The 24116-nt window shown below is 45.3% G+C and overlaps 1 protein-coding gene across 11 annotated transcripts in view; it reads left to right on the top strand.

Annotated features, from left to right (window-relative positions):
• Window positions 1-24116, top strand: part of CYFIP2 (cytoplasmic FMR1 interacting protein 2) — a 125247-nt gene that overhangs the window by 46580 nt on the left and 54551 nt on the right. For 6 of the 11 annotated variants that reach the window (XM_008514973.2, XM_008515012.2, XM_070570395.1 and 3 more), the window contains 8 exons: window positions 5027-5193; window positions 5955-6102; window positions 9336-9489; window positions 10466-10622; window positions 11178-11274; window positions 14107-14183; window positions 17038-17146; window positions 19020-19139. In XM_008514973.2, the coding sequence (XP_008513195.1) occupies window positions 5027-5193; window positions 5955-6102; window positions 9336-9489; window positions 10466-10622; window positions 11178-11274; window positions 14107-14183; window positions 17038-17146; window positions 19020-19139 (1029 nt within the window). Of the gene's footprint in view, window positions 1-5026; window positions 5194-5954; window positions 6103-8327; window positions 8403-9335; window positions 9490-10465; window positions 10623-11177; window positions 11275-14106; window positions 14184-17037; window positions 17147-19019; window positions 19140-24116 lie in introns of all 11 variants that reach the window. The other 5 variants (XM_070570389.1, XM_070570393.1, XM_070570390.1 and 2 more) reach the window with 1 other exon arrangement.

The following is a 24116-nucleotide window of genomic DNA, read 5'->3' as shown; positions in this document are numbered from 1 at the left end:
TCTGTTGATTTCCTACTGTGGGAGATAACGATTCAGCTCTCTCATCTCCACCTCCCAGCACACCCGGTTCCCATTTCCCATCTTCCCAAAGTGGGAATTTAGTTTATTGGTTTAATTAATTTTTGCTTAAATTAATAACTACTCTATATTATTATAATCAAGAAACTGTGGTTCATCACTGAGTCACATGGTCTAATGTCAGCGCATTTCTCATACAACTTTGGTTTTTCCTAGAATTTACAATGCCTTATTTTTTGTTTATTTAGTTTTCTATGAACCTATCAAAAAGGAAACCTCAAACATAGCAACAAAATGTGAAGTTTCTTACAAAATAGTCAATCACAATCATTATTTTATGAATCCTATTATTTTTTCTTGAAGCCCTTGCTGCTGAAGCCCATTTTTCTTCTTTCCAATCCCAGCTGGTTTGTCTCTAGACCTGCTGCCGGGCCACAACTCTGAGATGTGTCCTCATCCTTGTCCTGGGGATTCCCTTTCTCTCTCTGTTGATCCCAGGGCTGCCTCTTTCTTTATGTTGGTGGAGGAAATCCTCCAAGAGCTGTCTCAGGAAGGAATTATGGGAGAGAAAGTTTTTGAGATCTTGAATGTCTGAAAATGTTTCACTTCTACCCTCACTTATAGATATAGGTATAGAATTCTAAATTATAAAGTGTTTTTTTCAGAATTTTGAAGATTTTCTTCCATTGTCTTCTAGTTTTCAGTGTTGTTGAAAAGCTAGATTCTGTTCTAATCCCTGATTCCCTGTTATTTTTTCCTCTCTAGAATTTTTTTAATAATAGCATTATTGAGATATAATTCACAGACCATAAAATCCACCCTTTTGGGGCCGGCCCCATGGCCAAGTCGTTAAGTTCACCCGCTCTGCTTCGGCGGCCCAGGGTTTCGCTGGTTTGGCTCCTGGCCACGGACATGGCACTGCTCATCAGGCCACGGTGAGGTGGCATCCCACATGCCACAGCTAGAAGGACCCACAACTAAAATATGCAACTATGTGCTGGGGGAATTTGAGGAGAAAAAAGCAGGGAAAAAAAAGAAGATTGGCAACAGTTGTTACCTCAAGTGCCAATCTTTAAAAAAAAAATCCACCCTTTTGAGTATACAATTTGGTCATTTTTAATATATTCAGAGTTGTGAAACCATTACCACTGTCTAGTTTTATGACATTTTTATCACCCCCAAAAGAAACCCATACCTCCCTTTCCCCATCCCTCCGGCCTCTGGCAACCACTAGTCTACTTTCTGTCACCATAGATTTGCATATTCTGGAGATTTTATATAAATGGAATGGTATAATATGTGATCCTTTGTGACCGACTTCTTTCACTTGGCATGATGTTTTCAGAGTTCATCCATGTTGTAGCATATTTATCAGTACTCCATTCCTGTATGGTGGAATCCTCCTCCATTGTATGGCCGTATCACATTTGTTTGTATATTCATAAACTGATGAACATTTGGGTTCTTTCAGCTTTTTTGGCTGTTATGAATAATGCTGATATGTACACTCATGTACAAGTTTTTGTGTAGAAATATGTTTGCAATTCTCTTGGATATATACCTAGGAGTGGAATTTCTGGGTCATGCAGTAACTGTATGTTTAAAAATTTGAGGATCTGCCGATTTTTTTCCGAAGCAGCTGCACCATTTTACAGTTCCACCCGCAGTGTGTGAGGGTTGTGATTTCTTCACCCTCACCATCATTTGTTATTGTCTTTTTAACTTTCACCATCTTGGTGGATGTGAAGCGGTTTCTCCTTGTGGTTTTGATTTGTATGTTCCTAGTAGCTAATGATATTGAGCATCTTTTTATGTACTTATTGGCCATCTGCATATCTTCTTTGGAGAAACATCTATTCAAATTCCTTGCCCATTTTTTCACTTGGGTGGTTTGTCTGTATATCTATCTGTGTGCCAGTACCACACCATTTTGATTACTGTAGCTTTGTAGTAAGTTTTGAAATCGGGAAATGTGAGTCCTCCAACTTTATTCTTTTTCCTCTCTAGAATTTTATCATCTCATCTCTTTATCCTTGTGTTTCTGAAGTTTCACTGTGAGACATTATGATGAGGGCCTTTTGTGTCATTGTTTTAGATACTAAATAGGCCATTTCAATGTGGAATACGTGTTCTTTAGGTCTGGGAAATTTCCTTGTATTTTAATTTTGATAATTTCCTCCTCTCTATTTTCTCTTGTGTCTTTCTGGGTTTTCTGTTTGTCAGATGTTGGGCACCCAGGCTTTAGTGTCTAATTTTCTTATCTTTCCTCTCTTATCGTACGTCACTTATTTTTGTTCTGCTTTGTGAGATATTCTGTTAAATTCAACTTTAACTCTATAGTATTTATTTTGCCTATCATATTTTTAATGTCTAAAAGCTCCATCTTGTTCTCTGAATGTTCCTTTTTTATAGCACCCTGCTCTTGTATCATGAATGTGATATCTCCATGAGGATATTATAGTTTTTTGGAATCAGGTTTATTAAGGTATAATTTATCTTCAATAAACTGCATCTGTTTAAATTGTATGATTCAAAGAGTTTTGATAGTTGTATACTCTCCTGTGAAACCACAAACACCATATATGACATTTCCGTTTTCCTAAAGACTTTTTGTGCCATTTGCAGTCTATCCTTCCCTCCATCCTTTGCCCCAGACAATCACTGTTTTTGTCATCCTGGATTTGTTTGCATTTTCTAGAATTTTATGAGTTATGTTTGGCTTCTTTTACTCAGCATAATTTGAGTGTCATCCACCTTGTTTTGAATATCAATGTTTGTTCCTTTTTATTGCTGAGTATAATTCCATCATGTGGATATACTACAATTAGTTAATCCACTCAATTGTTGATGAACATTGGGCCATTTCCAGTTTTTGGCCAATATGAATAAAGTTACTTTAAATATTTGAGTATAAGTCTTGGTGTGCACATAGGTTTTTATTTCTCTTGGAATGGTCATATGGAAGGTGTATGTTTAACTTATTGAGAAACTGCCAAACAGTTTTTCAAAGTGGGTGTACCATTTTATATACCCACCAATTATATTTAAGAGTTCTGCTGCTGCATACTCTCACGGTCCTTGATATTGTCAATCTTATTAGTTTTAACCATTCTAATGGGTGTTTAGTGAAATCTCATTGAGATTTCAATTTGCATTCCCTGAAGACTAATGATATTGAGCATCTTTTCGTGTGCTTATTGGCCACTCATATATCTTCCTTTGTGAAGTGTTTGTTGAAATCTTTTGCCCACTCTTTAAATTGGGTTTCTGTCTTCTTATTGAATTGTGAAAATTCTTTATATATTCTAGATACAAGTCCTTAGTCATGTGTATGTTGCAAATATTTTTTCTAATTGGTGACCTTGCCTTTTCATTTTCTTAGGGATGCCTTTTAAAGAGCAATTGTTTTTAATTTTGATAAAGTCCGACTTATGTTATTTTATGGTTTGTAGTTTTTGTGTTCTAGCTAAGAACCTGCTTAGTCCAAATTTGCGAAGGTTTTCCGTTAGGTCTAACAGATCTGTACACTCTTCTGTGTTTGGATTTATTCTGAAACTTCTTTATTAATTAGTCCTTCCTTTGTCCCAATATTTCCTTTTTACATCACTAGCCAGGAGCCCAGATTCTTTTATGGCCTAAAGTTCTTTTAAAGCGTCTTTGCTGTAACTTCTCTACAATAAAGGTTTTCTTCAGCAAAACTGTTACACTGTTGGTTCCAGTGAAAATCCTCACCTCCTGAACTCTGTTCTCACCATTTCCCCTACCTCAGATGTTCTTTTTCTTCCTTTAAGGTTTAGAGGAAGAAAAAGGCTTAGCATCAAAGCTCATTCATTCATTCCTTTTCAACAAAATTTTCTTGACGGCCCACCATGGGCCCAGGCCCTGGGGATGGGGCGTGCACAGCGCAGCCAGGCCAGGACATGCACAGTGTGACCAGGGCATGCACAGTGTGGCCGGGACGTGCACAGCACAGCCAGGCCTTGCCCCTGCAATACCTACAGTCTGGTGCAGAAGGAGGAAGTGAAACATGTCACGATGGGTATGATAAGTAAGGCAGTTGTCAGGAGGCTGATTTGGCACATTTTCCTCTCTGAATTCCGAACCAATCTAGAAGTTAGCACTTGAGGCTGATGAGGGGTCAAAGGATCAAGTTTGTTGCTGGTAAAGCTAGACAGGAGAATGTGGCTTGCACCCAAGGCCACACCAGACTTTCTATTCCTCCCTTATCCCATTAGACTTTCCCACTGGGAAACAGGCAAAACAGCTGCATAAATATGTGCCTCCCTTCCTCGGTTGGGGAGGGGCTGATTACTGCAAGAGCAGGCTGGAACCCAGAGGAGAGGGCACACACCCTGCAGGCAGGCAGATCCCAAGAGAGAGCGCCAAGGTCGGGCTGTACTCATCACAGACCCCCGTCTCCCCACCTCTGCAGACGGATAAGTGAGTTAAGGGGCCAGGGAGGAGGCAAAGAGAAGGACGGAGGCTTCCCCCACAAGACTTCTACAGAAATCCTACTTTATGGACTCAAGTAGCAACTGGCCAAGTTATTTTGAAAGCAAAGATTGTAAAAATTCTTTCAAAAATGTTATGGTAAAAAAAAGCTGCATTTGATATGGTCTCTGGGTGCGTGGTAGGTGGAGAGCCCTCCAGAAGTCAGAGTGATACTCAAAACATGGTCCATGGACTGGCTGCCACTTGCCACAGTCAGCAACAAGATAGGGTGCTGGTGCCGGGATGAAAATCAGCCGCGTCCTGAGGCACTCTGTTCAGTTCAGCTGACATCGTTGCTTTGGAGGAGGGCTTTCTTGATGAAGGAAGCAGTGCATTGATTTCCATCTGGCACATGTTTCTTGCCTGAACTTAGCCATGAACCAGCCCTTTGGGTAGCGCTGGCTGGCCTTGTGCTTCTGGACGTCCCACCCAGAACCCTCCCTGCAGCGTGGTGAAGGGTACTAGACAGACAGCTGTGCCGAGGCTGTAGGTCTGACCTTGATCTGTGCCTGGCCAGGTGATCGCCATGATCAAAGGCCTGCAGGTGCTCATGGGCAGGATGGAGAGTGTCTTCAACCAGGCCATCAGGAACACCATCTACGCGGCTCTGCAGGACTTTGCCCAGGTGACCCTGCGCGAGCCCCTGAGGCAGGCAGTGCGAAAGAAAAAGAACGTCCTCATCAGGTGGGTCTTGGATGGCCTTTATCAGGGGTGCGTCAAAAATCAGGGTGCTAGGTAAAGGCCACAGAGGAAGTCCCTGGCACAGCCAGCTTTCCTGGAAGCCTCTGAACACACACAGACCCTTCCAGCAACTTCCAGCAAGTTCTAGGAGACCTTTTTAGGAGATGGGACATTTGGGATGAATTAAGCTTCAGTCTCTGGGTTTGAAGCCCCTATCCATCATCCATCAGCTATGTGAACTTAGTCAAGTTACCCTCTCTGAAGCTCAGTTCCCCTCATTTGTAAAATGTGGATGAGAATGGTAGCTACTTCATAAGCTGTTGGGATGATGAAATGGGATAATCTCTGTGTAGACCCAAGCACACAGCAGCATGGAGTAAGTATGTAACAAATATGAGCTGTTAATAAAACTTGAAATATACAGAGATCTGATTTGACTAATGAGACTCTCCTATAACCAAGAAGAAAACTAGCCAGCCTGCCTCGCTCAAGTTTCCTCCCACTTCGCGGGCTCAGAGCTGTGTTCTCAGGCAGCCACTGGGTGTCAGAATTACCCAGGGCACTTGTGAAAGGCAGGTGTCTGGACCGCACCTTAAATCTGTTAAACCAGCGTCTCTGGGGTGGGGCCCAGGAAGGAGCATGTTTCCCAAGCACCCCAGGAATTCTAAGGCACGTGGTCCTGGGACCCATGGCCTCTAGAAACAGGCTGGGAATGCTTCCTTCCTATGGTGAAACCTGGCCTGTCTCCGTTCCTCCTTCTCCAGTGTCCTGCAGGCAATTCGGAAAACCATCTGTGACTGGGAGGGGGGCCGAGAGCCCCCCAATGACCCGTGCTTGAGAGGGGAGAAGGATCCCAAAGGTGGCTTTGACATCAAGGTGCCCCGGCGTGCTGTGGGGCCCTCCAGCACACAGGTAAGTGGCTCCAGGCACAGGCCGGCTCAGTTGACTCAGCGGCCGGCCAGGCCATGGTAGGTCATCCTGGCTGGGCCGTGGGACCATAGGGCTGGGGGTCCTCAGGCAGGAGGGGCAGGGTCAAGCAGCTGCTCTAGTCTTATTCTGCCATCTTATTTTTGTATTGGGGGGGTGGACTGCTGGCTTAAGATTCAGGAGACCTGGATTCTAGTCCTAGATACCTGTGTGACCTTGGGCATGTTACACAATCTCTTTGTGCCTCAGTTATCTAATCTGGCAAATGGGGGTAATATTAGGACTGGCTATCTCCTAGCCTGGCAAATTACAGGTTCCAAAGCGTAGGAAAAGTTTAAAGTGGAATCTATATGCATCTATCGTGTCCCTCTTTAATGAACCTTGGCCCCTTCCCCTGCAGTGATATCCTAGCTTGGGAATTCACAAGTCTTGCCTCTGACCTGCTGTGTGATCTTGGGCAAGTGCCTTGACCTCTCTGAGCTCTCATTATCTCTTCTCCATAAAATGAAAACTTTGGATGAGATCATGTTACTGACAAAACACCCCTTTTATTATTCTGTATAGCCCTCCAAAAGCACAAGGTTCAAAAGCCCTTGATCCCTTAGAGAAAGTGGAGAATCACAGATATTCAGAGTTGCCAACTGGAGCTTCTGAACAGCAAGAGGTTGCCTGTGGCTTATCCAAAGCAGTGATAAAATTACAGGAAAACAAAGTACAGAATCTGGGCATCTTAGTTAGACCATTGCCACCTGCTTAAGGATAAATACCTTCTGGTAGGCTTTTTGAGGTATTGGGGAAAAGTGTATCCACCTATTGCAGCTTTTAAAGGTCTTGCAGGCCTCAGAAGCTCCAGGCTGGGAGCTCTCTCTTCCCATGACCTCTAAGCCTTTCTCAGCTCTGAAATCCTGAGCCCATGAGTCTCTGAGATGAGCCATCTGAGGCCCACCCCCTGACCCCCCTCCCTGTGTGTGTGTCTGTGTCTGGGCAGGGGGCGGGCAGGAGGGACAGGGGCGAGATGGGGTCTCAGCAGCCTCATTGTAACTTCTCTTGGCTTCACAGCCCGAGGGCCAGTTGCACTAATCTGGCCTGCTGGTTGTGGGACATCCCGAGGAAGCTTCTACAAACGGTTCTGAAGACCTTCCCCGGGGGGCTGAGCAGGGCTTTCCGGTGTTTCTGTAAGTGCTGAGACCTGAGAGAGGAAGAGACAGACAAGGCAAAGAGAAGCTGGAAAGAAGGAGGATAGGGAGGGGGACGCACAGGAAGAGAGAATGACAGAGAGAGAGGAGAGGAGAGGAAGGAGCGTTTACGCAAATGAGAGGGGAGCGTGACCCCCGCTTAATCCCGGCCCCCATCACCACCGCGTGGTGTCAGGTGACACAGACCTGCCTTGAATAGACTCCTAGACGGTCAGAGCTGGAAGAGCCCTTAGAAACAAACTAGTCCCAGCCCTCCCCCTATTTTACAGATGGGGAAACTGAGGTCCAGAGAGGGGAAGTGACTTGGCCAAGCCACAAGGTGAGTCACAGGTGGAGGTGAGACAAGAACCAGGTCTCCTGACTCCCCCCCAGGCTCTGTGAGAGCCTTCGGCACACAGTAGACATGGGCATCTAGCACAGCCGGCATGTTGACTGTTCTGGTGAATTAAATGCTCTGTTCCACAAAAGTAGGTGAGAAAAGAGCTCCCCCCTTATGGACGAAACACATTTTCAAATAGGTAGAATTTGATACAAATCAGTCAACACCCGCGCGGCTTGGACTTGAAGAATCCTTTCTTTGAGGAATCCAAAGGCCATCACTAGAACAGTGCTTCTCGATTCTTAGGGACAACCAGCCACGCCCATCCATGGGGTTGCAGAGGGTGGCCTGTCGAATAAACCAGCAGCCACAGTAGGTCTTTTACCTTGAATGGAAGTGCAGTGGGAGGGGCGAGGCGCCAGTGCTTCCTGTGGCCGCACTGCCCAGCCCGGTGCCAGGTGCGTGGTGGGTAAGGTCCTAGAGGAGATCCGAGGCAGCGAGGATGGACGTGGTGGCAGAGGGAGGTTGGAGCATCTCAGAGGTGGTCGGCAAGTGGCCCCTAGCAGTCGCCGCGGCTTTCCCACCGTATACAATACCTCTCGCTTTTCTCTCTCTCTCTCTCTCTCCTCTCTCTCCCTCTTCCCTGTCTCTCCTGCCCTCCCATTCCCTCCTCCTCTCTCCTATCTATGTCTTAGGCCTGCCAGTGGTCCCCGCGGGCTTTGTTTCACCCCACTGGTGGCACACAGGGCCGAAGAGGCTGCCGATCCCTGGTATAACACCGCCTGGCTGGGTTGGTTTGGGTGCACTTCTCCAGGAGGCAGCAGGAATGGACTAGCCTGGCTCCTCAAGGCCCTTTCCAGCCCTAAGATTCAAAGACAAATGATGTGGAAAGATCTAGATTAGCACTTGCGCCCTTTGCACTTAAGGCCCTCTGTAAGCAGGAGTTAATTGTCTAGTAGGCCTCCTGTGTAAGTACCAATCTCACCCGCTTTCCGACCAGGATTTCAGCAGGTTGTGCTGTGCAGCTGGCGCCACCAGAGGGCGCCATCCCTCGGTAATGGATTCGAAATGCTGAGGGTCAGAAACTTGAGGTGGTTGGGGGGGCTCGTTCTGATCATACCCCATTTCACAGTTCCTCAGAATATTAGAGCTGAAAGGGACTTGTTTGAGAAAGCATCTTGTACAATCCTCTCATGTTAGCAGATAAGAAAACTGAGGCCCAGAGTGGGACTTTGTTGCCCAAGGTCACACAGCAAGTCAGCAGTAGTGCCTGACCTTGAAACCCCAGTGTTTTGACTCTCAGTCCAGTGCTCCACTCATGGAGCCACTGTGGCTGTCCAGTAAGATGGGGAGTGACTCCAGAATGACGTGGAATGAGGTTTTCCTCTGATGCCCACGCCCTTGGCCGAGCAGCGCAGGCAGGAACCTGGGCCTTGAACTAGCTGATATTACCAGGTCCACCTACCCAAGGATGCTCCTGGGCCTGGGAAGAATTTCCTTCCTGGGCTGGCCAGTCTTCCTCTTGAAGGTTTACGTGTTCCAAAGTCACTTCTCCAACCCTAAACTGATGCTTCTTTAAGACAATGCTTTTTAAGAGCAGATATTTGCAGGAAAAAAAGAAAACTATAAATACAACACAAAGCAGCCCCTCCCCAGGACAGAAGTCCAGCCCCTGACCTTCCCATCTTACTTTCTTTTTCAAGCTGTACATGGTGCGGACCATGCTTGAGTCACTCATCGCAGACAAAAGTGGCTCCAAGAAGACTCTGAGGAGCAGCCTGGACGGACCCATTGTCCTCGCCATAGAGGACTTCCACAAGCAGTCATTCTTCTTCACGCACCTGCTCAACATCAGTGGTGAGCCGCCGTGTCTGGGCAGTGGGGAGAGCACGGGGGTCCCAGGGCCCATAGCAAGTAGGGCTGGCAGGCCAGAAGTTGCAAAGAGATGTGATCATGGACCCAAAGGGCCACATTTTGCCACCAGGGAAAAAGTACACACTTTCCAGTGGACTCTGGGAGCTCGGAAAGGCCAGGCTCAGTCCAACTATTCTGACTTAGCAGGGAATATCTGTCTGGTAATTTGTCGTGAGGTCCTTAGTAGAGCGAGATGAGAACCAGGAATACACATGCAGACACAGCCAGCACTGGATCAGTCTTTGCTTCTAAGCAGCAGCTCTGAGCCAATCCGTGCTTGTTACTCCTAGCAAAGGAGGCTCCCAGGCTGTACCCTGACCCTGTGTCCTCCACTCCTCCTCTCCGCTGAGAGGATGCATGCCAAGGTGGGGCAGGGCAGGGTAGAGGGAGAGCAGCATCCAGGGAGTGGTATTGAAAAGAGGATCTCAGACAGTCCCAATGTCTCCGTGGAGCACAGCCTTAGAAGGGCCTCCGAGACCTCTGAGCAGTAAGGGATCCAGAATTCCACATACAGGGGGTCAAGGAGCTGCAGTCCAGTTAAAAGCTGGCACCCGGGGACCTGTCTTGACACTACGTTTGTATAAAGCACACTTTTACTCTTAGATTGTGTGTTTTCAGGACGGCTTTGTTGGGGGATGGTGGAAATTGTACAGGCATCTAAAGCTCTAAAACATCACTGCCCCCTTTGCCCACACGGTGCCGCTGTCTCTGAAGCTTAACGAATGCTGTCTTCTAAACAGACGTTAAGCTGGCCTTCCAGTACCAGAGAGCAGGATTTACTGATCAAGTCGTGTTTATGGGTGCCTTCTGTGTGCCTGGCACAGCAATAAGAAGAACAATAAAAGTTAATAAAAACAATAATGAAGATCTTTTGGTGCTTCCTATGTGTAACCCAAGGCTCTTTCCATCATTCTTCCAGAAGCCCTGCAGCAGTGTTGCGACCTCTCCCAGCTCTGGTTCCGAGAATTCTTCCTGGAGTTAACCATGGGTCGGCGAATCCAGTTTCCCATTGAGATGTCCATGCCCTGGATTCTAACAGACCATATCCTGGAAACCAAAGAACCTTCCATGATGGAGTAAGAGGCAGGATTGGGCCAGCAACGAGGTTCCCAGGGTGCAGGTGGAGAGTGGTTTGCCAGCAAGCTCTGTTCGTCCCAGAATTTTCCAGATGAGGCAGTGTGCCCCACCAGGGAGAGAGCTCAGGGCCAAGATCAGGTCACACCAGACCTGACTCAGCCTTACAGACAAGTTCAGAAGTCTACCAGCCCAACTGCCCTCTTTCTATACTTTTCTGTCTCTTAATAGCTGTGCTTGGAAAATGATTATCTCTGGGGATCAGGAAGCTAGTATCCTCAATTACCACCCGATTTCTTCTAGTCCAGACTAAGTTTTCAGGCCTTGGATTTATTAGCATCATGGACTTTCGATTGCTGTGGGCAGGCTGTAAAGTAAGTCCTTCCTAATGATTAATGGAGGCTGGAAGCATCGTGGAGAGCTGAAAGGTTCTCTTTTTCCAACTCTGAACTTGTTCATCTTTCCCCCAACCCTTTCCATTTCCCGAGCAAGTATAAATCTGCCTTCTGTAAGAGAGATCATTCGTAAGCTGCTGGCCATTGTTCTTCCCTCCCCAGGTACGTCCTGTACCCTTTGGATCTGTACAACGACAGCGCCTACTATGCTCTGACCAAGTTCAAAAAGCAGTTCCTGTACGATGAGATCGAAGCCGAGGCAAGTGGAGAGCTTGTCCTTTTGTTCCCGTGACCTTGTTCCGAGAGTCTGGACTTTTCACATCTTTAGCTGTTGGCACAAAGTGGGGTTGTCTTCGTCCGTTTGGGCTGCTCTCATAAAATGTCACAGAATGAGTGGGTTATAAACAACAGAATTTTATTTCTCACAGTTCTGGAGGCTGGAAATCTGAGATCAGGGTGCCGGTATGGTCAGGTGAGAGCCCTCTTCTGGTCGCAGGCTTCTCATTGTGTCCTCACATGGCAGAAGGGGGTGAGGGAGCTCTCTGAGGCCTCAACCTTCGTGACCTAATTACCTCCCAAAGGCCCCACCTCCTTACCCTCACCTTTAGGGGGACACAAACATCCAGACCACAGCATGGGGCATCAATGACTTGTTCTGGAGAGTGATTTTTGTAAACATTGTGATCATCAAAAAGGATCTAGATTGGGATGATGGTCTTTCTTTTTCAAATATATTAAGGAATGGCAAATGATAGGACCATGTGGGTAAAATTAATTTTCTAATGGATTTTTTATGGTTCAGTTACTTGGCTAATAACAGCAAAGTAATACTGCCTATCAACTGTTACATATTTATCATTCGCCAGTCACAGTGCTAAGCACTATATAGAGACACCTTTGAAATAATGTTTATAACAATTTAAAGAAGTGTGGGCTACTATGTATTTTACAGATAATAAATTTGAGACTTAAAGTGGGCAAGTGTCATTACCCCAAGGTCATACAGCTTACAGAGTCACGTTCTACTGCTGGTAGGACTGAAGCAGCCATCCTCTCACCTATTAAGCTACTTAATAGTCACTCAACAGCTTTATTTTTGTAATGGTCAGGATAAGCTAGGTTATGGTGCAGTCACAGACAACCCAAAATTCTTAATAGCTTGAAACAAAAGATTCATTTCTCCCTTGTGGGTTGGCTGGGGTCTCTGTTCCATGTGGCCTTCGATCTGGGACCCATCTGGAACATGCAATAGTTGCCATGGCAAGGAGAAGCGTTAGGATGAATCACACTCTGGTACTTAAAGCTTCCGCCTGGAAGTGAAACATGTCACCGGTCTAAGCAAGTCACGTGGCTGTGCCTCCCTTCAAAGAGGAGCAAGGGAGTGTGGTCCTACTACGCGCAAGGACCAGAAGCACTCGTGACTACCGAAATGTCTCCATTTTGTCTTCTAGAAATTGGAATGATAGTCTCTGCTCTACTTAACTGCATGAGGTTGTATATAAACACAGAGTAAGACCCGTTAGGTAAAACTGTCATACAAAACATAAGGCATTTTTATTTATAAAGGAAAGACACGAATGTTTTGGGATAAGCATGACCACCAAATTAGGTTGAAAGTTTGTATATTTCAAAGGAAAGCTAGTGTAGATGCTGCTTTTTTCCTAAACCCTCTGATTTCTACAGGAGTTGAAAACCTTGATGGACCCCAATGCAAACCTGTCTCCTGAGTACTACGCAAACTTGGAAGCGAGATTCCAGGAGACAGGCTAATTGGTTGCATCTTTGCTCTGACAAGTCCATTTTCTGACAAGATTTTAGCTGGTCATGTTCTCCAGTAGATTGAAAACAAGAAATCTAGTGTATCATCTGTCAAAGTGAGATTTTTAAAATAAAAGAAAGCACACAGCTAGGCCCTGAGTAACATTGGGGAGCATGGAGCAAAAGTACAACTTGAGACCCCCAGCTGGTGGCCTGCCCCTTTCTCTTGCCATTCCCCAACTCCCCTCTGCACCATGAAGGGCCTGGTGTGCATGTGTGTGGAGACCCAAGCTTTGTCTACACCCCAGCCCACAAACAGCGGCCCCCAGGCCAACCTGGGGGCAAGGGCACACAGACCTGCAGTACAGTCCACCATGAGGGGTGAACCCAGGGAGAAGAACACACGAGGCCTGGAAGGACCTTCAGCCATTTGGGCAAACATTCTCAAAGCTGGTTCTAGAAGGGGAGTGTAGGGTATGAGTGGGCATCGCTACCTGGACCCTGCAGGTTCTTACCTGGAGGGGACCCCTGAAGTTTAAAGTCCAGGGCAGAGGCCTTGGTTACCTGCATGTGAGGACAGCACTGCACACAGCACTGTGGTTTTATGTTCAGAATAACAGTCTGGGGTGTAACATAAAAGATATGAAAGCTCTTTGAATAAAGACTTCACCTTATGGAGCTGCAAATGTGGTGAGAAAAGAACCAAGATTAATACCTAAATGCGAATGTTTCCTTTGGAGTTACGCCCTGCTGAGGCCACAGCCCCGTCTTTAAAGTCTGGCCCTCGCCCATTTCCTGCTCTTGCCATCGCTGCAGCGTTTGGCTTTGATTCTCTGTTTCTGATGTGAACTTTCTTCTCACCTGAACATCACAATCTGCCACCCAAATGGCAAGATGGTGGCTTGTTCCTTCAAAACCAAAGATTAAATTTCTAATGACCATCAACTTCTTCATTTGCAAAGCAAAGTAAAATGAAGTGAAAAGACCAGAAAGTCTATCAGGAGAGATGTGGGGAGGCTGATGTGAGTCATTACAGGGTACGAAGATTATCTGTTGGCTTCCCCCTGGGCAGGCACCTTGTAACAGTGAGGAGGGGACCACTGGGGAGGGTGGTTCCTGAGTAGCTTTTTGAATTTTATCTTATCTATGTCTAACTGAGGACCTCGAGAGCAAGGACTAGACTTCCCAAACTTACTTGGCCACAGAAGCTTCTTCTTTTCCTTTACGTCTTGCCCTACAACACGCTCTGGGCAATCCTGCCTTCTTCAGTTGCCTAAGTTTCTGTGATAAGCTAGACAGACATTCTTGACATTTCCTGCTTCCTCTTCTCCAGGTGAACCTGTGCTTTGATCAGTTTGTCTACAAGCTGGCGGACCAGATCTTCGCTTACTACAAAGCCATGGCCGGCAGGTATGAGAGCCCAGAGCTATGAGCCGCAAACTTTCCTAAGATCGCCACCTGGAAGACAAGGTTTTCTGTTGCAAAACCTCCCTTCTTCTTTAGCACCTAAGGAAATCTGAGCAATTCCATGGGCCTGGAGTGGGTGCTAGAATATATGAGAAAGGAAAATAAGCAGCTATGGTGCTGGACTTCATGGAGCCTGCAGCCTAGATGGGAAGAGAGACATCAATAAAAACTACTGAATGGGGGCCGGCCCCGTGGCCGAGTAGTTGGGTTTGCCCGCTCTGCTTTGGTGGCCCAGGGTTTCCCCGGTTCAAGTCTAGGTGCGGACGTGGCGCTGCTCGTCGGGCCATGCCAGGGCGGCGTCCCACGTGCTGCAGCTGGAAGGACCCACAACTAAAAAAAATACACAACTATGTACCGGGAGGATTTGGGAGAAAAAGGAAAAATAAAATCTTTAAAAAAAAAAACTACTGAATGCACAGTGACCAGGGAGGTGACATGCTCCTGAAGAAGGAAAAGTTCATGTGAATATGGGGATGTATGATAGTTAAACCTGAACCAGTCTTTGGGGTGAGGAACAGAAAAGTATCCTGAGAAAGTAGCAGTTGAGTTCATATCTGAAGTCGATAGGAGTTAAGTAAAACTAGGTGAAGGGTGGGACAGGAAACAGCAGGCAAAAGGAACTACTTGTGCAAAGTTCCTTTGGCCGAAGTATAATAACAGTAGCATGCCTACCTCGTAGGGCTGTGGAGAGGATTAACGTGAGTTAGTACATGTACACAGACACAGGAGGGGGCGGGCTGCATGGTGAAGCTGGAGAGGAGGGCAGGGCCCAGATCGTGCAGGCCTGGTCGGCACTTACCCTGGGCGGAATGGAACACCACGGAAAGATTTCAGAAGGCAGCAGGGACACAATTTGATTTTTATTTTTAAAAGTTTTTCTTTTAAAAACGTAAAAACGTGGGGAATAGATTGGAGGTGAGCAGGAGTGGTGTGTGAAGGCCAGATAGGAGGCCGGTGAGGAAGTCTGGCTAAGAAATGTGTCAAGTTTTAGATCTCGTTGGTATTGCTGATATGTATTGATTTAGACCCCTGTGAATTTCTGGGTTTTAAGAACCTTTAACAGGAAGAAAAACCTCAAAATATATATATATATAGGTGTTTCCCCTCTTATTGGAAATCCACATGTACAAACCAATAATTTCAAGGATAGTTACTTACCTTAATAAATTATTTTTCCTTCTGCAGAAAGGATTTGCATCATTTTGCTTTCAACAGCTAGAGAGGCTCTGACATAGTTCAGGCAGGAGTCAATGTGCGGAATGCACAAGTTTCTGTTATCACAGAATGTGTATTAAATGAGGTGAATGGCTCTTAATGATGGCAAGTATAGAAAGCATAGAAAGCTTAGAATTTCAGGGAAAGCTAAGAGAACACAGCCTTTCACGAAGCAGTTGCTTAATAAGTGTCTGTGGATTGAACTGGATGTGGTTATACCAGTGAGCTGGGCTTCCAGCTTCTCTAAGACAGTTCTCTTTTCAAATATGCAGATCCATTGTCTGTATAAACCTGCTGAGACTCATCAAGCCCTGGGTCCTCTCTATATTTAGTTTATAAAATATCCTTATCAGAAATGGGATCCTTCATCTTTACCCCTCCCTATAAGATCTGTGGTTTTCAAAAGTATTGGAAATTGGGGGAGGTTGAGAGAGGTTGGGAGAGTCAGAGAAAGCACAGGAGGGAAAGAATGATCTAGATCAGTGCTGTCCATTAGAAATATGATGCAACTGCAAACGTGAGCCACAAATGTAATTTTAAGATTTTTAGTAGCCGTATTTAAAAAAGGAAAAATAAACAGGTGAAATTAATTTTAATATGTTTTATGTAGTCCAGTCTATCTAAAATACTGTAGTTTCAACATGTAATCAATTTAAAAATTACTAAGGAGCTAGTTTTCATTGGTTTTTTCCTAAGTCTTTGAAACCTAGTGTACATTTTATACTTATAACACATCTCAACTTGGACCCGCCATGTTTTGGGTGCTCAGTAGGCTCATGTGGCTGGTGGCTGCTATCTATACTGGACATCGTAGATTTAGATCATCACTTTCCTGCTTAAAACCTTTTAATGGCTTCCAATTACGTCTAGAAAACATCTAACATCTAATCAAGCTTATTGTGCCTGAAAGAATCTTTCCCAAGATCTTTCCATTTTTAGCATTTAGGTCTCTGTCCAACAAAACCTCTTTAGAGAGGCTTTCCTTGACGTCCTAGCCCCAAGTGATCCTTTTATTATTTTCAGAACACTTATTACTCTTCAATCCATGCCTCTGTATGAAAGATAATAATAGCACATCTAAGTTCTAGGGTTGTTATGAGATAAAAAAAATGACTGTGTGTGTGTGCATGTGTACGCCTGGTAAATAGCAAATACTATGCAGATGTTTACCATTGTCTGAAATCATTTTATTCCTCTGCTTAGTTGCTTAGTATCGGTCTCTCTTCACTGGCCCCAAAGCTCCATGAGGACAGAAACTTTGTATCCCCAGTACCTAGAGTGTTTCCTAGGATTGACCAAGTGTGCACTCAATTGCTTTTTTGGTAAATGAATAAAAGGGGAAAGCGGCTCAACTTCTGTGTTGCTTGTCTTTAACTTAGAAATTCTGTTTCACATACTGAGCTGCTTTGGCTGAAAAAAAAATTTGGAGAACTTTGCTCTAGAGCAGAAAAAAAATTATATTTAAAATATATAAGATAGCGCTTCATGAGTAGATCCTATGGTCTGAAATAGATGCGACTGGGTGATTGAAAACCATTCGTTGTCATGTTTACTGGCCTTATGTAAGTTTTATCCCTTTCAGTGTCCTGTTGGATAAACGTTTTAGGGCCGAATGTAAGAATTATGGAGTCATCATTCCGTACCCACCGTCCAACCGCTATGAAACGCTACTGAAGCAGAGACACGTGCAGGTACGATGACAGGAGCCCCAGTGGAGGGGGAATGGAGCTCTGAGATCAGGACTGCCTACTGTCTGCCCTGTGTATTGCCCCATGTGGACTTCTGAGCACAGGTGGAACGCAGCCTCAGAATGTTACAAACAGTAAAAAGGCATTGGGCTTCCTTTGGTTCAAGTTCTAGGCTTCTCAGCCCATCTGCCGCTCACCTCTGGGAGTAGTGGTGGCCACCCAGGCCTTTGCCTTTGCAGCATAAGCTGCAGGCCCCTTCCTTCAGTTGGGGCTGGGTGACTCCATCTCTGAACAGCACGAATGCTGGCCTGAGTGAAGGCGGCTGTGGGGCCTTTGAAGGGAAGCATATCAGGCTAAACCCAGGGTAGAAATGACGGTTTGTGTTTGTGGAGTTGGTTTCTGTTAACATTTGACCTCAGATGTAGAGGAAATGCTGCCAGGAGCTCAGAAACACATCCTGCTTCAAAATAGGAATGTGAGCCGGCCAGACAAAACAAGAGATGCTCCCGCAGACTTTGCACTCCACTCCTAGGCTGTACCATCAGCCACACAGTGGCAAAATGGCCAGTACACTGTGGCTTCTGTGTGTTTATTGTGTGGTCCGTGGTGTTTGTGGAGAAAACTCCAGTGAAGAGGGGCAGGGCTGAGGCTGAGAAGATGCCCTGGGTGAGGAGCAAAGGATTTACCTGGAAGCCCTGGACATTCCCATTGCTATGAGAAACCCCAGGGAAATGGATACTCATAGAAGAAAAAAGAACATTGTCACCTCAGCCAACAGCGGGGGCTCAATGCCTTTCCTCCAGCATCTCAGAAGATTACAGTTATCAGTTCCCAATGCTGCCAGAATTAGTCACAGGACATTAAATACTGAGGGCTTTATGTCTGCACGTAAAGAGATGGCTAAGGAGCCCTAGTCTGTTGGTGGAAATTCTCTCCCAAAAGGGAAGTTGGAAAAAATAAAATAGTTAAGAATAATCCTTGGGCGCCTAGCCAAGTGCACTGTACACAGCAGGTACTCAATTAATATTTATTGCTATCTACATAGCATCTGCAACAGTGCCCACGTGTACCCCAGTGGGAATTATCATAAGCTATATTTTCCATCCTATAACCAGCCATGCATCCTCATGCTTTTAAACTCATCCCCATAAAGGCACACAGTAGGTCCTTGCTGAGGGGCTGCTATTCCTGGTGATGGTGAATTGGGGCACAGGACCTATGCAGGAAGAAACATCGGGGGTAAATTTAGGATGTTGGTATAGCACAGGGTACCGGAGCCCATCCTAGCCTCTTCCTGCAGTCTGAATGAATCGTACTTTTCCTCAACTTTCTGTATTTCAAACCTACAGCAAAGTTGAAGGAATAACAAGATGAACACGTGTATACTCTATAGCCAGATTCATGATTATTAATGTTCTACCACATTTGCTTCACTTTCTCTTTCTTATGTATGTGTTTTTTCTCTCTCACAAATACAGTAAATGTACTGTAAATATATATTCATAGTATATATAAATAGCTTATAAAAATATATTTACCTATAAATATAATAATATATTAAATTAATATATTATTTAATATATTAAAATATATACATACCTTTTCTCTTAGCCATTTGAGGGTAAGTTGCAGGCATCATGACACTCAGCCCTGAATCCCTCAGCGCACGTCTCTTAAGGACAAGGACATTCTCTCGGAATCAAAATAGAATTATCATATTCGGGAAATTTAACAATACTGCTTTCTACATAGAGTCCCCATTTGTCCAGTAATGTCCTTTATACTTTTAATCCAATTTCCTGTTAGTGCATTGCATGTAGTTGTCATGTGCCTGTGCGAATCTTAAGTAACTTTTCTCTCTCTCTTTCCCATCCAGCTGTTAGGTAGATCTATTGACTTGAACAGACTCATTACCCAGCGCATCTCTGCCGCCATGTATAAATCCTTGGACCAGGCCATCAGCCGCTTTGAGAGTGAGGACCTGACCTCCATCGTGGTAAGAGACTGGGGGCTGGTGGGAGTTCTGTTCTGGGATTCCTCAGACGAGAAGCCTAGTTGGGGGCCGTTGTTAGTCTAGTATTGAGCTAGTTAAAGAGAAGCAGTGAATCTCTTTCCCATCTGAATGGAGCAGGAAAAAAAAAAGACTTGAAATGTATGAGGGTAATCTTACCCTCCTGATTGGCTGGAGTGTGGGAGTGGAGGGGAATCTTGAAATCTTTAGAGATGGCCAACCCTAGGGCCCAGCTGCTTGCCCTTAGGAGTCTTCAGATCCGAGTAAGAAGGGGGATGGTACTAAGGAGCTAGGAAAGGATGCACAACGGGGTCAGCTTCATGAGTGTGCAGTAGTACAGGGCCCAGAAGGACTCTGTGCTTGGTTTAATGCTCTGCTGCCGCCATCTTGAAATTCTGAATAATTTTTAAACAATGGTCCCACATTTTCATTTTGCACTGGGACCTGCAAATTTACGTGCTTAGTCCTAATGCACAAGCATGGAACAGGCCTGCTCTCTTCTCCTTTTAAACAGCAATTTGAAGTACTGTCCACTAATTCTCTCTCTCCAAGAGTTAGAATAAGCCTGATTGATCAGTCTTTATGTGAATCAAAGGAAAATTTTAATGCTTTCAAAAGCAGATAAGTAGAAGGAATGAGAAAAATAGAAAATCTCCAGTTGTTGTGGGCAAGATCCAGCAATGGATACTAAAATTAGTGGGCAGAACTTTGAGAAGAATATTTTATGATTCCTCTTATTAATGAGGTTCCTAGAGCAGTGAAATTCATAGAGACAGAAAGTGGAATGGTGGTGGCCGGGGAATAGGGACTTGGTGTTTAATGGGTACAGAGTTTGAGTTGAGGAAGATTAAGTTCTGGAGCTGGATGGTGGTGATGGTTGCACAACAATGTAAAGATGATTAATGGCACAGAACCATACATTTAAAAATGGTTAAAATGGTAAAATTTGTTATTTATATTTTACCACAATAAAAAAATTACTCAAAAATGAAAAGAACTTTGAGAAGAAACAGGATATGTGCGTAATCTCAAAGTGTCTCCTTCAAGATATTTATTAACTCCAAAGGGAAGAATAATAACTTTACAATGGAGAAACTGCCAGACACCATCTTAACCAAGCCTCAAAGGTTGATATCACCAGTAATAAGATTTATTCACACATCCCCTGGTATGTATTCTTCTGTAGTATTCTTGCCAAAAGATATCATCTCAATCTAAGCAGGAGAAAGTACCAGATAACCCCAAATTGAATGGGCATTCAAAAAAAAAAGTGAATGGTACTTTTAAAAGCATCCAGATCATAGAAGACGAAGGCAGACTGGAAACGGTTAGAGATTGGAAAAGACTGAGGCAACATGACGACTAATCGCAACATGGGATTCTGGATTGAGTCCTAGAACAGAAAAATGGACCTTCATGGAAAAACTGGGGACCTCTGAACACGGTCTATCATTTAGTTGATAGAATTGTACCAGTGTTAATTTCCCACTTTTGATAATTATACAATGGTTATGTAACGTGTTACCATTGGAGAAACCAGGTCAAGGATATGCAGGAACTCTGCTGTTTTGACAACTTTTTTTCTGTACGTTTCAAATTATTTCAAAATAATTTTTTTTTTTTTTGTACAAAGTGGTTTAAAAAAAAAAAAATGGAGGACTAAGAACTAGGCCTCTAGAGTCAGAAAGACCTGGGGTCCCAGTCCTGGCCCTACCGCTGACTAGCTAGGTGATCTTGGGCAAGTTACTTATCATCTACAAACCTGTGTCCCCATCTACACAATGGAGGAACTATTAGAATCCACCTCATGGCATTGTTATAAGGATGAAAGGAGAGACTGCCTCGAAAGAGCTTTGCATAGTTCCTTGCACTTAGTAGCTTATGAAAAAAAAGGTGAGAGGAACATAGAAATCTTGGGCTGCAATGAAACGTTCTCGGGAAATTTTCAGCATTTTGTAAGAGGACTTGACCCACTGCCCACCTCAGTCCTAGGTCACTTCCTTTAAGAGACTATAACATAGCACACATTCTGGGAGACCTATTTTAAGAAATAGATTTTTCTTTGTTTATGCCAAAATGTTAGCAGTGATTATCTCCAAGTGGTGGGATTTTTGTTTTCATCTGTATCTTCTGGTCTTCCAGTAATAAATGAATATCTCTTATGGAAACACTGGTTTGGGGTGTGTCTATGTGTCCGTGGCCTGTTCCCACCCCTTGAAAGGCACTGAATGTTCTTCTGGCTGGGAACAAAATCAAAACAAGCACAAAAGCGCATGTTTATCAGGTGAGGGCAACAGACCCTGGGAGAGTAGCCGCTTCCCCTGAAGCCCATGAAGAGGGGCCCCCAGGGACACGCTCTCCGGTGGGGTCAGGAGGCCCCCCTCTTCTGAGAAACAAACCGCAGAATGTGCTCCCCTCAGCCCTTCCCTCCACCTTAGAAACTCTTATCTGAGATGGGGAGGCGGCTTGAGTCCAAGCTGAAGGGTTACAGACATTTCTTCCATCAGTCGCCCTCATCCTGCACAGCTGAGCAGATAGTCTCCAGGAGAGCTGATGCTGACAACAGCCGGCAGCCTGCAGGCTGTGTTTTGTTTAGGCTGCAGAGCATATTTGAAACTTTGAGCCAACATTTAACATTTGGAAGGATTCGAATAAAACTGCAGACCAGCCTTCCCAGATGGCAACAATTGCCTAGAAATGACTAGTCGTTCCTGTCAGCTGGGCTGTGCTGTCTTTGGTTTGCTGCAAGCCCCACTGGTGCACTTCATTCATATGTATGACCTACCAGCCCTTGCTGTGCCTGAGTTTGAAACTCAGCCTGCTCTCCTCACCTGCCTGGGGTCTCAGAGCAGATTAACAATCCGACAATCCGGTTTCCTGGTTCCCATTGCATAGCTCTTTCCACTACTTAACAGAAGTTTGCCCATGGGGGTGTTTTGTTTCCCCAGTTCTGCTTCTTTGTTGCCCCTCAGTAAACTGGCTTCACTATCAAAAGCTGATATCCTCTCAGAAGGCACCTGAACACTCCCGAGGCCGTTTAAACCTTCTGTGCCCTGCATCACTGAGCCCTGCGGCCAGTAGGCAAGGGCCCTCTCCTGATTTAAAGGCCAGAAGAACATGCTGATGCAAAGGCACAGTTTGGATTAACATAACAAAAACCCCTGTGCTGTTGCAAGGTGCAAGACGTGGACCTTCCTTTCCAGCAGCCCTGCATCTGCAGAGCTGAGGACTCTCCTTCATCTTCCTTGTGAACACTGGCACGTGTTTGTGAGACTGTTAAAATCGCTGAGTATTAGAACAGAAACCATCCCTCGGTTTCTCATCTACACTCATCTTCCTGGTAACAGGGTACCTCAGTGTGCCATTCCAGAATTGAAATCCAGATTTTGACCTTCTTTTGGAAGATTGCAGGATCTGCCATCACTAAGCCCCATTTCGAGTGGCAACCCTCAGATGCAGTCAAGTACCAGCTCTGCCTTGGTCTGGGCAGGGGCTCTCCAGTTTGCCACAGACAGCCCAGCCCCAGGTCTCACGCCTGCCCCAGCTTATCTCTGTACCTGACCTTTCTGGCCCCTGCAGCTATTTAAGTGTGCAACCTTTGATCTAATTCTCTATCTCCAGTTTAGAGCCATAGAATCTGAGTTTCAGAGAGGCAAAGCTCCAAGATTAGAAGAATGGTCTGGGGCCTTCTCCTGACCACACACTGGACCCCAGCCAGGGTTAGGGGGGCCTTGGGGCTGATGAGAATAAAGTTGAATCCCTGGTGTGGGGCTGCTTCCTGTGACTGTAGACAGCTGAGCTCCATACCCCAGCTGTTAAAGCTGGCCCTCTGGCCATCTCATGTCCTGGCCGTGCTCTGGGAAACTGCCCTTTCTGTGTCACAGGGGCCAAACGTGATTTGGAATCAGAAGACCGGGGCTCGCATCCTAAGCCCTATTCTATATTCACTATGTGACCTTGGGCAAGTTACTTAACCTGCCAAGCCTCAGTTTTTCTCTCTATGAAACAGGGGCATCTCAAAAGACAGCTTAACCAAAACCATGTAGGAGTGTCCTAGAGTGTCACGTAGAGGTATGTCTTCTCTGCACAAGACTGTCCTTTGATTCTTTTTGATAGCAGTGCAACAAGATTCTAAAGCAAGCCCAAAGGGTTTCACTCTCCTTTTCCTTCCCACCCAATGCAGTGACCTGCTGTGTCCGGGTATAACCACCCAGCTCCCGTTATTTGCATGAAGATGGGATTCCAAATGCTCAGGGCCCACAGCTCACACAGGGCCATGGTCCACGGCTTCCAGCCGCACCTTTGCCAACACGTGTGACCAACCCACTGTGACTGAGGGACACAGGAGGATTCCAAAGGAGGGGGTGTACTGCTTCCAGCTCTTTTTTAAGTTTCTATAGTATACAGTGGTGAAAAATGTGGATTGTGGAGCCCGACTTCCTGGATTTGAAGCCAAGTTACTTAACTTCTCAAAGCCTCGGTTTCTGTATGCATAAAGACAGTCGTAATACTGACTTCATAGGGATTTTCTTGAGCATTAAATGAGTTAATCCATATAAAGTGCTTAGAATACTCCTTCATACATATTAGATTGAACCATATGAAATTACTAATATTCTATAGTGTTTGACCTAAAAAAACAGCAGTTTCATGTGGTCTGACCTAATAGCAAGTACTTAGTAGTTGGTAGCTCTTAAGGTTACATCTGCAGGGCGGAGATAGGGCCTCTGGTGACAGCCAGTCACAGCTCTCTTTTACTTTACAGGAGACACTGAGGGACCAGCTGTTTCCTCAGCAATATGGAATCTGGAAAGCAAGTAGGCGTGCTTTCTACCCAAAGGGGGATAGACAGGGGATTCGCACATGGTCTCTGGTCCCCTTCCCGGGACAGGCTTGCAGCCTCCCTCAGCATAGGCTGGCAGTTCCTTCCACTCCTCAAAAGAAGGGAGTGTTGTCACATGC

Source organism: Equus przewalskii, chromosome 13 (genome assembly GCF_037783145.1).
Source record: "Equus przewalskii isolate Varuska chromosome 13, EquPr2, whole genome shotgun sequence".
NCBI classification, from domain to species: Eukaryota; Metazoa; Chordata; class Mammalia; order Perissodactyla; family Equidae; genus Equus; species Equus przewalskii.
Note: the sequence above shows the minus strand (reverse complement) of the source record. Positions and strands in the feature narration are given on the sequence as shown.